The sequence below is a fragment of the Trachurus trachurus genome (genome assembly GCF_905171665.1).
Source record: "Trachurus trachurus genome assembly, chromosome: 1".
NCBI classification, from domain to species: domain Eukaryota; kingdom Metazoa; phylum Chordata; class Actinopteri; order Carangiformes; family Carangidae; genus Trachurus; species Trachurus trachurus.
In genome coordinates this window covers 39,408,268-39,424,545 of record NC_139891.1, presented here as the reverse complement: position 1 = coordinate 39,424,545, position 16,278 = coordinate 39,408,268, and the positions used below count along the sequence as shown (strand labels likewise).

Below are 16,278 nucleotides of genomic sequence, written 5' to 3'. Positions count from 1 at the left end.
AGGACTAAAAAAGGCTCCTGCTGCTTCTTGACATTTTAAAGTCAGCGACGAACTCGACAGCTCTGATCCGTGAGTATCCTCTCTTATAACGGTGTGAATTATTTACAAAAAACATCACAGACGTTTTTTTTTTTCAGTCAGAGGTGTATATTCACTGCTTTTGTTGTAAGTACAGTACAGTGCTGTTTTTAGTCATTTTACAGTCAGAGGTGCGTGTCGTACAAACAGTAGATCTCATGCAAAGAGTGGCGACAGTCGGTAAACAGTCTTTGGGTACGGCAAACTGTTGTTAATGCTGCAGATCGTTGTTTTTTTTGTGTGTTTCTCAGCAGAATGAGCACGCTGAGCTTCCTACTGCCTGTTTTTACGTGGATGTGGCACTGCGTTCATGGTGACACAGGACAAAACATGTATCAGTGACAATCTTGTACGGTAGGTGAATCATTTTGCAGGCGTGCAAAATAAAGTTCAGAGATAGCAGCTGATCCACTTCATACATTCTCTAAGTGGTTGTACTCTAATGCTAAGCTAAATATATAAAACGGGCAGGACGTCCTGAAATCAGCATGAAGCAGCATGAAAACAAACTCAGGTCGTGTCCACATCAGGCCGGAGCCGTAACGAGCCTCAGCACTGATGGGCATCTCCTGATCAGGCTAAGCAAATGCTAACGCCTCAGATAGAAGCTCAATGAAACAGCGAGTGGTGCATATTTAGTTAATGTAGCCCTTTAACACATTTAGAAAGCAATAATAGTTTGGCTTTCATTGCACAAAATGGCCGCCCCAGCTCGTCTCATGTGGCGAGGTTTGAAAAAAATGTTGAACAAATTGAGGAGACGAAGCTCAGACTTAAAAAGCAAGTTGTTCTGATGACGTTCAAAGCAAAAAGCGTAACCACACACGGCTGCTTTGGTTTGACGGTAGCAGCGTTCGATTATTGTTTTTACAACTCAACACTCAACCATGACAACGGCTCATTGATCCTATAGGAACATCGTGGAAACTACAAACCGACCAATCATCTCGAGCACTGATTTCTCTCGTTTCTGTAGCACAAAACATCTCATTTATTGAATTAATCAATCAAATCTATTGATGAACGAAACTGAACGTGACAAGTTTCTTCAAACCTCTCGATTTAGATTTGGATTAAAACACTCTCTGCTTTTCCTGCTATTTGTTTTAATGGCTTCTCTGCTGGGCCAATCAAAAGCACATAGGAGGTAATCTCACATTGAGCCCGTCTCTTTTCTCTCACTCGTTTCCAGATCAGTGTTAGGACGTCCCGAAAAGACCAGAACCCAAACATCATAAAATTCAGATTTTCACAGTTTGGTCGATGTGATGGAAGATGTTTTGTGTGTTTACTCTGGACTGTTTGTTGGATGTTGGTTGTTCACGCACTCCCACAGTTTTCTTTTCAGAATCACTCACAAAATGACAAACTTTTACTAAAACCAACAAACGACACTCCTGTGTTTTCCCACCGGCCGACACGGCACTGAAACAACAGACAGGCTACATTTACTACGCGTGCCCTTACAATAGAACTGGTACTGACTGTAAACTCATTGTGAGATGGAGAGAGTGGCGATTAGCGTGGTGAAATGAGAAGCCCCTCCCTCTGCTCTAATGGGAAACATCATTTAATCATTCTGTTGTTTTCCCTTTATATTATCCTCTTCATTAGTTTTGGTTCCTGCTCATCAGTTTTTAATAAAAATCTTTATTCACATTGTTTTTTTTCCTTCTTTCTTTCTTTCTTTCTTTCTTTCTTTCTTTCTTTCTTTCTTTCTTTCTTTCAGCCATAGGTTCAACAATCGCCTTGTAGAGACCTGGAGATTAAACTTTACTTTATTTGTTTATTTAGTCGAGACAATGCATATTAATGGACTAGTGCTAGAGTACCCACAGTAAATACACCGGATTTAGCACATATGCTAAATTACATCCGTAGTCCCCAAAACAATACAACAATTAACATAAACCATCACATCCTCCTCATTATCTCGGTCGATGGTGAGTTCAAGTCTCTGCAAGTTGGTTGAACTGGAACCAAAACCTAACGATAGGATTCGAGATCATGCAAACCACCATTTAAATAAGTCTCCCTTTTTTCTTTTTTTTTTGCTTCAACATCGCCCATTTCACTTATTGCATCTATGTTTTGCATCCATGTAACGAGACCCTCGGCCCGGCCTTAACCCCCCACCCCCCACCCCCCCTCCTCCTCCTCGGTTATAACTCAGTGATAAAGTGCAACAGTAAAGTCCAGCGGTCGGACACTGGTGATGGAAGAGGAAGCACAATGGAGATAAGACTTTGACTTTGAGACAGATGACGTTTGAACCACCATGTGACCATGTGAATATCCAATGAAGCTCAAGAGTTGAACTGCCCCTTTACAAAACCAAACATCTCAGACGAGACGGCCAAGAGAGCAGATGATGATGATGATGATGATCTTCACTGGAGCAGCAACACGACTACATCTACATTCTGCTGAGACGCTTCAGAGATCTCCACCAATAAAAACTGAAATCTTCTTGATTGCATTTTTTTTTTTTTTACAGGTAGCCTAGTGCTCGTGAATGAAACGAAGAAGAATCAACCTTGTCCTCTGGAAGAACTGGATTTAACTCCAACACAACGGCCAACATATTTCAACGGTAAGAGATTAAATCACCACGACAACCGGCTGTGGTTTCTGAAAGATTATGGCTTCATCATTTCATTATGTTGAGACAATAAAGTGCCTCTGACAGTTACTGTACTGTGTGACGTGTCGGCCTCTCGTCGGGTCTCCAGACTGAACCAAACAGGAAGTAGCCTCGAGATAATCACCGTGACGACACATTTAACTCCTGATCGATAATAAACTATCTATACATAAATAAATCTCTGAGTAGCAGTTGTTTACAGCCACGCTCAGACAGTGAGCTGCTGTTAGCTAAATGCTAATTCTAAATTGTCCACAATGACAATGCTAACATGCTAACAAGTTCAGCCGGTATAATGTGTATCACCGTGTCTAGTGTGTTAGTTAGCACAGTACAGCTATTGACCTGAGGATGGCACCAGAGGAAAACTCAGATGGTCATTTTGATTATTATTATCATTATTAATAACGTATTTGGATACTTTCCTCTATGAAAATGTGGATATCTGCACTAAGTCTCGTCACAATCGGTGCAGCAGCTTCACCGCATTGTGAACGACTGAAGCGGATCTCATGTTGGATCGTCTTAAAATAATGAAAGAAACTGAGCCATAATCTGAAAAGATACAGATCGGATAATGATAATAATAATAATCATCATAATCATTATCCTTAGTATGATTGACAGCAGTTCAAACAAAAGATGCAACAATCAGATGAAAAACTGATGGAAGGACCAAAAAAACAAACCAAAAAAACAGATCTGTGTGTATGACCAACAACAGCCAATCACACTGTGACGTTTCCCAATTTAGAAAATTAGATTTAAACAAACGGAGCAGGCTCAGGGTGAGACGAGGCAGGTGAGCACCCGCTTGTTGCCTTTGCAAAATAAAACATTTCAGTTTTGATAAAGAATTCTCGACCTTCCAGCAAATAAAAACTGGTAATTTGCGACATTCCGCTAAAAGTTTTTTAGTTTTCTTTTTGTTCCTTAACGTGTTTTTGAAGAACTGTGCCTGTTGTTTTGATTTCTATAGGGTTGAATGTGTTTGTGTGTGTTGAATCTATTACTGTCACTAATGTTTTTCATACCTTTTTGAAACATTTATATAAACATTTAACATTTATATAAAATTAATACTGTGATGTCCTTAAGTTTGTTTTATTTCTGCTCTACTGTCACGTTTTGCTTTTTGTGAATTTATTTAGTGAAATTATTATTTTGTCTTTTTTATGTGTGATTTCGTTTTGTAAAAATGTTGCCACGTTGTTGTTTTCTTTTCTTTTTTTGCGAATTTTTTTTTTCTTATTTAATATTTGCACCTTCGGGCCACCGTACTTCCACCCAGAGACCCAGCACAGTAACAGTTTTTGTCAGACCAAAGCGATAGATCGATCAATCGACCTTCAGATAAATCTTTAAACGACGCCTTCACGCACAACGTTTTACACCGCGAGAATCGGAGCGAGGCGTTCAGGTCACTGGTTTTATGTCGGTGAAGACGAGATGTGAAGCGGCGGCGGTGAGTCGGCGTATTGCGATCGAGGGGGTTGAACGCCAAACGTCTCCAAAGTCTCGGTGCAAAAACTGGATCGCCGTGGACGACCTGCATTCCTCGACGATCAGCGGGAAAAGCGGGAAAAACGACACAAAAAAAAACAAAATACATAAATAAATAAATAAATGCACAGATACTGTAAAGCTTAACAGTCTGTTAGCAGCCCCACTCTGTTCACGCTCCTCCTCCTCCTCCTCTTCCTCCTCCTCCTCCTCCTCTTCCTCTTCCTCCTCTTCTTCACAGAAACAAGAAGGAAATATTCAGTTTCACATTATTTCCAGCAGTTTGCCAGATGTGTGGCAGGTTTGCAGGAGGCTTCGTAGAGTTTATTGCATGGAAAATATTTCCTGTCGTCAGCACTTTAATCCTCTTCTTCTGTTCCTCTGCTTGAAGTTGGTAGAGCTACGTGTGTGTGTGTGTGTGTGTGTGTGTGTGTGTGTGTGTGTGTGTGTGTGTGTGTGTGTGTGTGTGTGTGTGTGTGTGTGTGTGTGTGTGTGACAGTAATATGGCTTGCTGTGTTTGACTAAAGTGTTGTTATCTGGCTCTCAGTGTCTGTTTTAATGTGTGTGGTCATATGTGTGTGAATTTTGGGTGAACTATCCCTTTAATGTGTGTGTGCAGAGTCACCAGGGGCTCAAAACCAGCAAATAAACATATGAAATCAATCATTTCTTTGACATTGTGTCCACATTGTGACACTTCCAACACTTCCGCACTGGTTGCCATTTCAAAATAATGGCATTAAAGGGATAGTTTCCCTCATAATCTCCTCCCCCTCGTGTGGACTAAGGGCTGGGAGAAGTTTCAGAGTCTTCTCTGAGTTACAGGGGGTCTCGGCGTAGCAGTGCATGTCCATATAACGGTTGCAAATGGATACCAACTGTCTTCGTAACAAAAAGACACACCAAAAAACATCCAAATACCTCCATGCTGCTCGTATGTAATGTCCGTCTTGTATTGAAGCCCCAAAATGCAAAATTGTTCCGAAAAAAATTATACAAGTCTATATTTCAAGAAGCTTCCGCTACAAACAAGCTTGAAATATAGACTTATTTAATTTTTTTCAGGACAATTTCTCATGTCGGGGCTTCAATACAAGACGGACATTACATACGAGCAGCATGGAGGTATCTGGATGTTTTTTGGTGTGTCTTTTTGTTACGAAGACAGTTGGTATCCATTTGCAACCGTCATATGGACATGCACTGCTACGCCGAGACCGAGACGGAGGACTCTGAAACTTCTCCCAGCCCTTAGTCCACATGAGAAATTTCAATTTTGGGTGAACTATCCCTTTAAAACTAATAAATGACTTTATATTTCATGAGCAGCTTAACTAAATGAGGACATGAATTTTCAAGTGTTTCCTCAATTTCATAGATTAACACTGATAATTATTTATGAATTAATTATCAGTAAATATTTCTTGCATTTCTTTTTACTTCATCTTATTTTTTTTTTCAAATGTCATTATTAATTCATAAATAAAACTTTGTATTTGTAAATATTTTTATTTTTTTAAATATCTATTTAAACATGAAATTAAGTAAGTGCTTTTTTTTTTTTTTTTTTTTTTAACTTTTCCTGTGGCATCCCTGGTCCTCCACATACTTTATGACCATTTCTGACAATAAAACAAATTTAAAGTTTTGCAAATGGATCAATAATTAAATTATTACCGTCGTCAACTGATGCCATTAATTACAGTGGATCAGTAGGTGATCAACACTCTACACACTGCAAAAACTCAAATATCTCACCAAGAATATTTGTCTAATTTCTAGTCAAAACAAATCTAATTCTATTTAAAATAAGACTCATCACATAAAAAGCAGCTTGTTTTTAGACACTTTTTACTTCTTTCAAGCAGATTTTCACTTGAAATAAGTAGAAAAATCTGATAGTGGAGCAAGTTTTTCTTTCTTATTACAAGCACAAAAAACTTGCTTTCACTGGCAGATTTTTCTACTTATTTTAAGTAAAAATTAATTTGAAACAAGTGAAAATGATCTAAAAACAAGTTCATATTTAGGTGAAGTCTCATTTTAAATGAAAAGAGTTTAGTTTCTGTAAAAAATTTGGTAAAAAAATTTAAAATGAGTGAACGGAAAATGTTAATTTAAGAAGGGTAGGCAAAATAAGCTGATGCTTCAGCCTCTTACACCTTTTCGGTCAAAGTGAATTGTTTTGCTTGTTGTGTTTTTGTTCTGATTTGTTTTGTTTTGTATTTATACCTTTATATTTGTCTATTGTATTTGTTTTTATAAGACCGAAATAAACACACTAAACTAAACTAAAACTAGTTTTGACTAGAAATGAGACATTTTGACAAGAAATAAGACAAATATTTTTGGACAGATTTTGAGTTTTTGCAGTGTAAATGTACGGGGACAAAGAGTTCCCTGGGCCACAGCAATGGTTTGATGCACCCTGCATGTGTGTGTGTGTGTGTGTGTGTCAGTCAGTGTGTATTTCACATGTGTGTGTAGGTCACGTGACTGAGTCCGTGTCTCTCAGTTCTCTCAGCTGTTGTTGTTCTTGTTCATGAGCTTGGCTAACATCTGCTGCAGATGTGTCCGCGAGGCGTTCAGGTACGAGTGTCTGCTGCGCGGGCTGCCGGGCGTCGGCAGCGTGCCGTGCCGCCGCCGCGCCGAGTTGGCGGCGCCGGCGGCGGTGATGATGTGGGCGGGGCTGCTCTCGGCGGAGCGGCTCCTCTGGATGAAGCTGCCTGCTGCTCCTCCGTGGGGATACTGCTCCGTCTCCAGCGTGGAGGAGGAGAAGACGTAGGAGGCCAGCCGCCGCAGCTGATTGGGCCGCGCCGCGTGGTGCCGCTCCTCCTCCAACTGCAAACACACCAATCACAGAGAGGGAAAAGAAGGGAGGGGCGGGGTTAATATAAGCAGGAAACAGACCTGTGTGTACAAAAAAAATCAATGCTATGTTGTTTTCCTACTACGGCTACTTCTTCCCAACACTCTGGTTTGACTTCCTGCCCCTCTCACTGCAAAAACTCAAAGTCTTTCCAAGAATATTTGTCTTATTTCTTGTCCAAATGTCTCATTTCTAGTCAAAACTAATCTCTTTCCACTTAAAATAAGACTTATCACCTAAAAATTAACTTGTTTTTAGATCATTTTCACTTGTTTCAAACTAATTTTCACTTGAAATAAGTAGAAAAATCTGCCAGTGAAAGCAAGTTTTTTGTGCTTGTAATAAGAAAGAAAAACTTGCTCCACTATCAGATTATTCTACTTATTTCAAGTGAAAATTGGTTTGAAAGAAGTAAAAAGTGTCTAAAAACAAGTTAATTTTTAGGTGATGAGTCTTATTGTAAGTATAACGAGATTAGTTTTGACTAGAAATGAGACATTTTGACTAGAAATAAGACAAATATTCTTGGTAAAATTTTTGGAGTTTTTGCAGTGCTCCCGCATCTAAAGCCTTCAGCTGATTGGTGCTCTCACTGTAAAAACTCAAAATCTTTCCAATAATATTTGTCTTATTTCTTGTCAAAATGTCTCATTTCTAGTCAAAACAAATCTTATTCTACTTAAAATAAGACTCATCACCTAAAAATTAACTTGTTTTTAGATCATTTTCACTTGTTTCAAACAAATTTTCACTTGAAATAAGTAGAAAAATCTGATAGTGGAGCAAGTTTTTCTTTCTTATTACGAGCACAAAAAACTTTTTCTACTTATTTCAAAATAAAAATTAGTTTGAAACAAGTGAAAATGATCTAAAAACAAGTTCATTTTTAGGTGGTGAGTCTTATTTTAAGTGGAAAGAGATTAGTTTAGACTAGAAATGAGACATTTTGACAAGAAATAAGACAAATATTCTTGGTAAGATATTTGAGTTTTTGCAGTGCTCCCGCATCTAAAGCCTTCAGCTGATTGGTCAAAGATGGCGAGGGGGGGCGGGGCCTGGGGAGAGTGTTGGTGTAATATCTGGCACCCTGTCTACAGCTACACATGATATCACAGACTAGATACAGATACAGATACAGATACAGATACAGGAGGAGGTTAACGGGAGCTAATAGACTGCGTTCGTTAGCTGCTGGGTGGGTTGCCAGATTGGTCAGACTAGCATCCCCCTATCTGGAAAAATGATGATGACAATATTTCTCCCCCACAAAGAAAGAAGCACTTTAAAAAGACACAAAGTCACCAGCACGAGCACTGCACATACTGAATCATCACTAGTCTACAACAACAACAGTCTGAGCCTGGACAACTGACAGAGTGAGCGTTTGATTTCTGAAGGAAAACTAAACAAAACAAAACAAAACCAAACAAAAAAATAATAGAAATCTACCATTGGAGATGCAAAAAAGAAAACAGGGAACACAAAAGAAGAGATGGAGTCATCAAGCACACACAACACAGACACACAACGGAGGAAAAATAAAGGGAGGAGAATGTCTGAACAGAAGGAAAAAGGAAGAGGAGGAACAGAAACTGAGTGAGAGAACAGAGGTAAAGGACTATTCCTAAACTGTGCTTACCCCGAAACATCACTTTATTTCTTCTCGTGTTGTCCCAATGGCACCCTCGCACCTTTTCTCTGTCTCCTCAGGTGAGTCAAACTCGACATACTGTGTACTTTTAAAGCGATAAAGTTGGGGGGGCAAAGGCGTCAGTAGTTATGTGGAAGGGGGGAGGGGTGGGGGGAAGAATTGGAGAGGAGTAAAAAAGAGAATGGCAGCCAGCCGTCGCTCCGAAGTTGTTAACGGTGGTGACAATTTCCGACAACGGAAAATAAATAAAAAGGAAGGAGAAAAAAAAATAGAGAATCGAAGCAGAGCTGGACTAGTGTCGCTAACAGAGAAGACGTTACTCTGCAGGTAAAGTGAAATATCAGTGATGATGGAATAATAATAATAAGAATACAGCAGCCACCAGTATGGAGGATCAAACCTGACTTAACCATAAGTGCATGAATAAAAAATCAAATGGTCACATACATGTATTTAAAACAAACAAACAAACAAAAAGAAAAGAAAGAAAAGCAGAAATGGATAAAAGGAAATAATAAATCACACTCATGAAGAAAATTCCTGCAGAGGGAGAATTCAATAGAATCTGAAAACATAAAACGTCAAATAAATGTGAAATTCAAACAATTCCACATTCATTTCACCAGCTGTGGTCGAATCCTAACGACTCCCACGACCCCTGACCTTTCCTCCGGGACAACGCCTCCAGAAAATATACACAAGTGCACACACACATACACACATTACAAAAAAAAAAAAAAAAAAAACACAAAGAACAAAGCAAAAGTTCAAAATCTAAATGTCATGAAAAATGTCCAAGATGAAGCTTTAACAACTCTCTAGCGCCACCTTCAGGACAAACGCTAAAGACACTCATCAGGATGTTGTTTGTTCATATTGTTGTTGTTGTCATCAATTTTTCATTTATTCATTTATTTCACTTTTTTTTATTTTTTTTTACATGTAGTCAGTTTTGATCCTCCATAGAAAATAGCTCATGTTTTATTTGTTTTTTAAGCTGCTTCGCTTTCAACTTTTTAAAGTAACTATTTTGAATTCTATGATTTAGATGACCTGTTTATGTATTTACCCCATTATTTAATATTTATAGATATTAGTTTTTCCATAAACTCTTTTCTTTCTTTTTTGTGTTCACCTTTATTTTATGGAAGCCCAGAAAGTCCTGAAAGATTTGATTTAAAAATATATATTTAATATTAGTTGTTACCTTTCAGGACCTTCTAAGGCCTCCGTATTAGTTTGAAACAAATGATGAAAGATTCAAATGTTTTCTAAGTTTTTCAGAGAAGATTTGTGGAGTGTTTATTTGGACAGATGTTATTGTCGCTGTTGCAGGTTTTCATCAGAACAACATGAGTTTCTGGTTTTCATTTCTAAACCATGCTCATAACGCAAAGTTCGTGTTGATGCAAAGACCCAAACATTAACGTCAACATCACAGAGACCAACGGATCGAGCACATGAACCATGAAGAACCATCAGGAGGTTGTTCATCTACAACTGGTTGACACGTCTGACGATAACAATAAGGACCGGTCCAGTCGTCGGTTCAACAAACACTCGGCTGCGAAGAAAGTGACTCAACATGAAGAAATAACACGGTTTGTGTTTGTAAAACCTTCTCATGACCTCTAACACCTTCAGCTCCTTCTACATGATGCAAACATGTTGTAGTGGTGACAAAGAAACTGGCTGAAATCTCAGCACTGCGTGTGTTTAAACTGTGACCAGTCCAGCAGACAGCAGCATCTCACATCCGGCCACGACTAAAACCTGAGAAAGATCTCTCGTCTTATTCTGTTGTGTCTGTAACTGACTGAACGGACTCTAATGGATCATGACGACGAAGATGTTGTTGAAACCGGTCTGTGTGTGTGTTAAGCGCCGACGCAGTTTGCAATAAAAAACAATGAGAAGGACACGAGTGCTGCTGGCCTTTCTTCTTTTTCTTTAAGTGCAACTTTTGGCCATGCACCTCTTCAGTTTGTTCCTGAAAGTTTTTTGGAGAGTGCGTGTTTTTCTTTGTTTTTAAAAGAAACTGGCCCCCCCAGCACTGCATGTGTTTAAACGGTGACCAGTCCAGCAGACAGCAGCATCTCACATCCAGCCATGACTAAAAAAACCTGAGAAAGACCTATCGTCTTATTCTGTTGTGTCTGTAACTGAGAACTGAACATGACGACATCAAACCATCTTTATTTAAACTGCTGAATCTGAGCTGAACTGTTGTGGGTGTAATATAATAGTAGGAATCCACGGCTTTGTTAGAAGAAGACGGAGGTGGAGTTCACACAGAAGTTCAGGGAAAATAAGACTCAAGTCTAAAAGCAGGAAATCTTATGGGAGGATTATTGAAAACAAAGACTTGCAGCACAGTGGGAGAAATCTTTTCAATGAGATCAGGATGGGTGAATTAAAAAAACATCAACTGCTATGACCAGGCGATGTCAGACAAGCCAGTTTAAAGTCTCCTTTTCAAACTGCCCACTGCCTAATGTCACCTTTTACAACGTTGTTTCTTTATTGTAAATCTGTGTGTGTTTTATATTCTTACTTTTAATTTCCTTCATCTGTTAAATGAGCTGCACAAACACATCAAACATACTCTTATCCACCAACACCGTTACTTCTCTAAATCAACTTAAAGCCCCAGTATGTAGGAATTCCTCCCATCTAGCGGTGCGGTTGCATATCTGAACGTATTCTTGATGTTGCATTCAGGTGAAATGTGGCAGACGTCAGACAGACAACAGACACTGCATGTAACAGGATAAACAAGTGGTCCGCCAGCACGAGGCCAAACAATACAGGCCTGACAACATGTTGTCATGGTGATGTGGTATTGTTTTACCGTCTTTCTCTGGTGGAGTAAAATGACATCCGGTTGGTTTGCCGACGGCCGTCTGCCTGACTGCACCTGAATGCAACACCAGTGCCTCCGTCCTTCATCACACTACACAGTGGTGACAGTTTTAACAGGCCGAGCCCACAGCTCCGTTCAGTTTCCGTGGTTACCTACGGTCACAATGCAACATGGCCGCCTCGGTTCGGTGCGTCGCCCACATTTGTAACGACTTGTAACAACTCATTCTAAGGTACCAGAAAGCTTTCATTTGTATTCGACTTCAGTGAAATACGTATTTATGAAAGGCATGTTTGATTTTTGATAATAAAAAGACAAATAAGTTACACACTGGGGCTTTAAGAGGACTGGTCAAATCTTTTGAAGATGCTGAACTTAAGTGTTGAAGCTCCAACGCTTTCAGAAAAAGGCTTTTCAGCTTCTACATCACGGTCATGGAAAATAAACTGATTAAACCACTTGGTTAAGAAATTCTGGTCGTGGTTGAGAAGCTTCAGGTCTGAGATGGAGTCAACACCAACAAACGCCAATGTTTTCATTACCTTTTTATGGTAAACTGTGTGTGTGTGTGTGTGTGTGTGTGTGTGTGTGTGTGTGTGTGTGTGTGTGTGTGTGTGTGTGTGGTGTGTGTGTGTGTTTGTTAGTGTTGACTCTAATGTGTCAGAGAACATGGGAGAACATAGCAGAACCACAAAGGATGAGAGCGTCATCAACACATCGGGTCTTCCTCATCCACTCCTTCAAAATAAAACAATGGTCCAAAGCAAAAAAAAAAAGTCATGGAAAAAATAAAATAGAAAAACAAAGAAATGGAAAAAAAGATTTTAAACTCAGCTCCAATGACAAAGGAGGAGGAGACGGCAGCAGCGTCCCCACAGCTGGACGGAGGACAGATGTTGACGTGTCACAGGCAGTCGCGGGACAGATCCAGATGTTTCAGCTTCTTTTTTATTGACTCAAACTGAAACATCTGGATCTGAATCTGAAGGAGTCTGATCAGCTTCAGATCGTTAGCGGGTTTGCGTTTGTTGGACTGCGTGTGACACACGGTGCAGCTGCAGGACGACGCTGCCGTGAACCTGCAGACAAACTCCCGGGAGCAGGAGCCCGTCTGCCTTTAAAGGACACTTCCAGCCTGAATCCACATGCTCGCTGCTCGTCGCGCTCCTCAACCGGACCGTTGATGTCCAGGTGCTTTCACTAAACATTTATGGACTGTTTTATGTTGTTTTCTGTTTATAACACCGTATATAAGGGCCGTCAAAGTTAACACAATACTAACCACTATCTGTTATTGTGACCTCTAACCAGAGATGGACAGAGTACTCGACCCCAGTACTTGAGTAAGAGTACAAATACTACTGGTCAAAATTTACTCCGATACAAGTAAAAGTATCTCAGTCGACATGTTACTGCAGTAAGAGTAAAAAAGTACTTGCTTTTAAAGGTACTTAAGTATCCAAAAGTACATGCTTATAAATGTACTTTAAGTAAAAGTAAGAGTCAGAGTAAATGTCTTATTCTTCACATCAATGAGTGACTCTAATTGTTTGTAAATGAATGTAAGGAGCTTTTAACTCTTGTTAGTGAGAATGAACTCTTTGAAAGCAGCTGCACTGATGTGCTGCTTTTAGGGGTTAGGGTTTCCTTCTCTGACAAACACAGCTTGTGTCCAATAGGATTTTAGAAAAAGACCTGAAAGTAACCAGTACTTTTCAGCCTTCCTACTAATTAACTCCAGTAAAAGTACTAATATTTGTCTGGGAAATGTATTCAAGTAAGAGTAATAAGTACCAAAGAAATCTAATACTCAAGTAAAGTACAAATCCTCTGGATATGTACTTAAGTACAGTACTCAAGTAAATTTACTCCATTACTGTCCACCACTGGAGATAACCCACAGTTTAAATCCGTCGGTGGGAACCAATCAGCTTCAGTCTCAGTCTGTATCATCTCTGCTACAGTTTCCACTGATGGAGGCATCAAGGTTTTTATCAATGGAGCTTTGAAGCCATTGATGACATATTGACAATATTTGTCATTGGTTTATGTATAATAAAGTTGCATTTGCATAAAGCAGCATGTTTGTCCATTATTGACACTTGGAATATATGAAAAAGCATGTGATTTCCTAAAAGTAAAACAAGAAAATGTCAGGGTAAAAATAGATGCTCGACATTTAGCCTTCAGATATGATGTAGTTATACTAACTTATTCTTCCCTTTAAAGGATTGTAACAACTTCTATATTATTATACTTTTACTCTTCAGATATTGTTTCATCTATATTAGTAATGGTTCAACAATGTTTTCAAGCCACCAGTTTTAAACTTATTGGAGTAGACTCAAGCTTTTCAATTCATTCATACTATTCTTCGCTAATTCAAGTAATTACCACCCATTTCATACATCCTCCGTCTTTCATCTTCTACATTTACTCTTCAGATATTGTTTCATCTATATTAGTAATGGTTCAAAAATGTTTTCAAACTGTCAGTTTTAAATATATTTAAGTAGACTTCAGACCGTCAATTTCTTCATACTAATCCAAATCCAACAATTCAAGTAATTTCCAACCATTTCATACTCTTCATATCGTTTCATCTCTTCAAGATTGCTTCGGCAGTTTCTTCACTTAATTCAGCATTGTTTCAACAATTTATTCAGCTCATTCAGCTTCCAGCTTTCAGCATTCACCCGTATTTCCTTCAGGAAATGCATTCCCTATTTCTATTCCTGCCTAGTGACGTGTTTCTGTAGCTCCACTGCAGCAGCTGGCGGTGTGGTAGTGTACTAGTGCCTTGCTCAACAGCAGGAATCAGCAGAACGCTGCGATCAGGCTGGATTTGTCCTTTAAGCTACATGCTGACGGACGGATGAAGGAGGCGGAGCAGCTGCCCAGTTATAAATCATAACGTCGGAGCAGCGGCCGTCCGCTCGGCTCATCTGTCCACCAACATGCCGTCAGAGAGCTCAGCTCTCCTCTGATTGGCTGGCTGGTTCTCTTACCGGTCTTTGAGGTCCAATGGGCTCCGACTCTCTCCGGCGGGGTCGTCCTGACGGCAGCGAGTGACAGGGCGACTGGGCGGGGCTTCCGCCACTCCTCCTCGATGCCTCCTCCTCCGTTAGTGTTAGCATCCCTCGGCTGCTCTCCCTGTTGTGAGTCTTTGGACGAACCGCCAGCTCCCCGGCTTCAGGAAAACAAAAACATCAATACTTTTATGTGTATGGACTGGAAATGTACACAGCATGAATTACATCAAATAACATGGTCCAGATGGGTATCATGGTAAATAGCTACAACTTTTCAAACAGCATGGTCATCAATAAAGACTTTCTCCTAGCTAGCTAGCCCTGCAAGAGAGAAATAATCCGCCTTTGAATGACTCTGATTTTACATGTTGTAGTTGTTTGTCAAACAAGTGTGGAAATCAAAACAAAACAATGAGACCTTGTTGTTTTAGCAGCAGTTAGCCGGCTGGAGCTATCTGCTGACCAACGCCTTGGAGCTGAAGCTGATGGTTTGACCACTGTCCTAACAACCTAGCTCAGCTTACCATGTCCTGGATCAACTGAAAACGCGCTACACTTTATTCTGTCGTTATCGTATCATATAACCGTATTGTCTGCGACTGTCAAGGGACGACGGATGGAAATTAGCAGGCAGCTATGAGCTTCAAATAAAATTAAGAGTGATTGAAAATAGATAGAACAACAAGTTCTGTCTGACAAAACTGTATTTGGTGGACTAAAAACAGGTACAACTGGAGCTCCCTGCCCCCTCCCCCCACCAGAAGCTGCCTTCATCAACTCTTGTTAACATTTCCATGTTTCTCACATTCTGTGTCACAAACTATAAACTGTTTTCTTGTCTGTAACAACATCTCTGTCCCGTCTGTCCATCCTGGGTGAGGGATCCCTCCTCTGTTGCTCACCCTGAGCTTTCTCCTGGTTTTCCCTGTTAAAAGGGTTTTCCATGGAGTTTTTCCTCAGTGGATGTGAGGGTCTAAGGACAGAGGATGTTGTTATGATGGGATGTAAAGCCCTTTGAGACAAACTGTTTGTAAAAACGGGCTATACTAATAAAACTGCCTTGCCTTGCCTTAAACACTAATAACACTAGTCATGTAATAGCAGTTAAAACAAAGATGTGTACAGGAGCTCCTACCTCCAGCTCTGAGCCTCCTCCTCTCCTCCTGCTCCTCCAGCGGGCGGAGCTCCTCAGGCTCCTCATCAGTCGTTCCCGATGTGGTCGGCTGGAAGTCTCGCAACTCCGTCTCTTTGTCGATGATCACCCACTCTTTGCTGTCGAAGTCCTCCTCCTCGGCCAGCGGGACGGAGCGGATGAAGGCGTTGCTGTGCGCCTCCTGGTCAACGGACGCCACCGACACCTCCTGACGGCCGCTGATGTGTCGATCGCCACGGCAACCTGGATCGACGGACAGCATCTGAGCCGGCTGGGAGGAGTAGACGTGGCGAGACGGAGAACCCAGAATGTCCATCCTTGACCTGGAGGACACAAGTCCAGTCATGCATGCCATCAAGTGAAGACTCAAACAACACAAAGTCCAATCTTCAGTCTTTAAAGACAAGTTCAGATTATGTCTCAAATGAATGACAAAATCAGGTCTCAAGTCCCCCAAGACAAGTCCCAGTCAAGTCCAAGGTCTT

The 16,278-nt window shown here is 40.4% G+C and overlaps 1 protein-coding gene across 1 annotated transcript in view; it reads right to left on the bottom strand.

Moving 5' to 3' along the window:
* Positions 1–16,278, bottom strand: part of ttbk1a (tau tubulin kinase 1a) — a gene marked incomplete at its 3' end in the record, with an annotated part of 40,336 nt that overhangs the window by 4,434 nt on the left and 19,624 nt on the right. Inside the window, exons 12-13 of the mRNA XM_083969969.1 lie at positions 15,776–16,116; positions 14,617–14,798 (exon numbers count right to left, since the gene is read on the bottom strand). Of these exons, the coding sequence (XP_083826095.1) occupies positions 14,617–14,798; positions 15,776–16,116 (523 nt within the window). The remainder of the gene's footprint in view (positions 1–14,616; positions 14,799–15,775; positions 16,117–16,278) is intronic.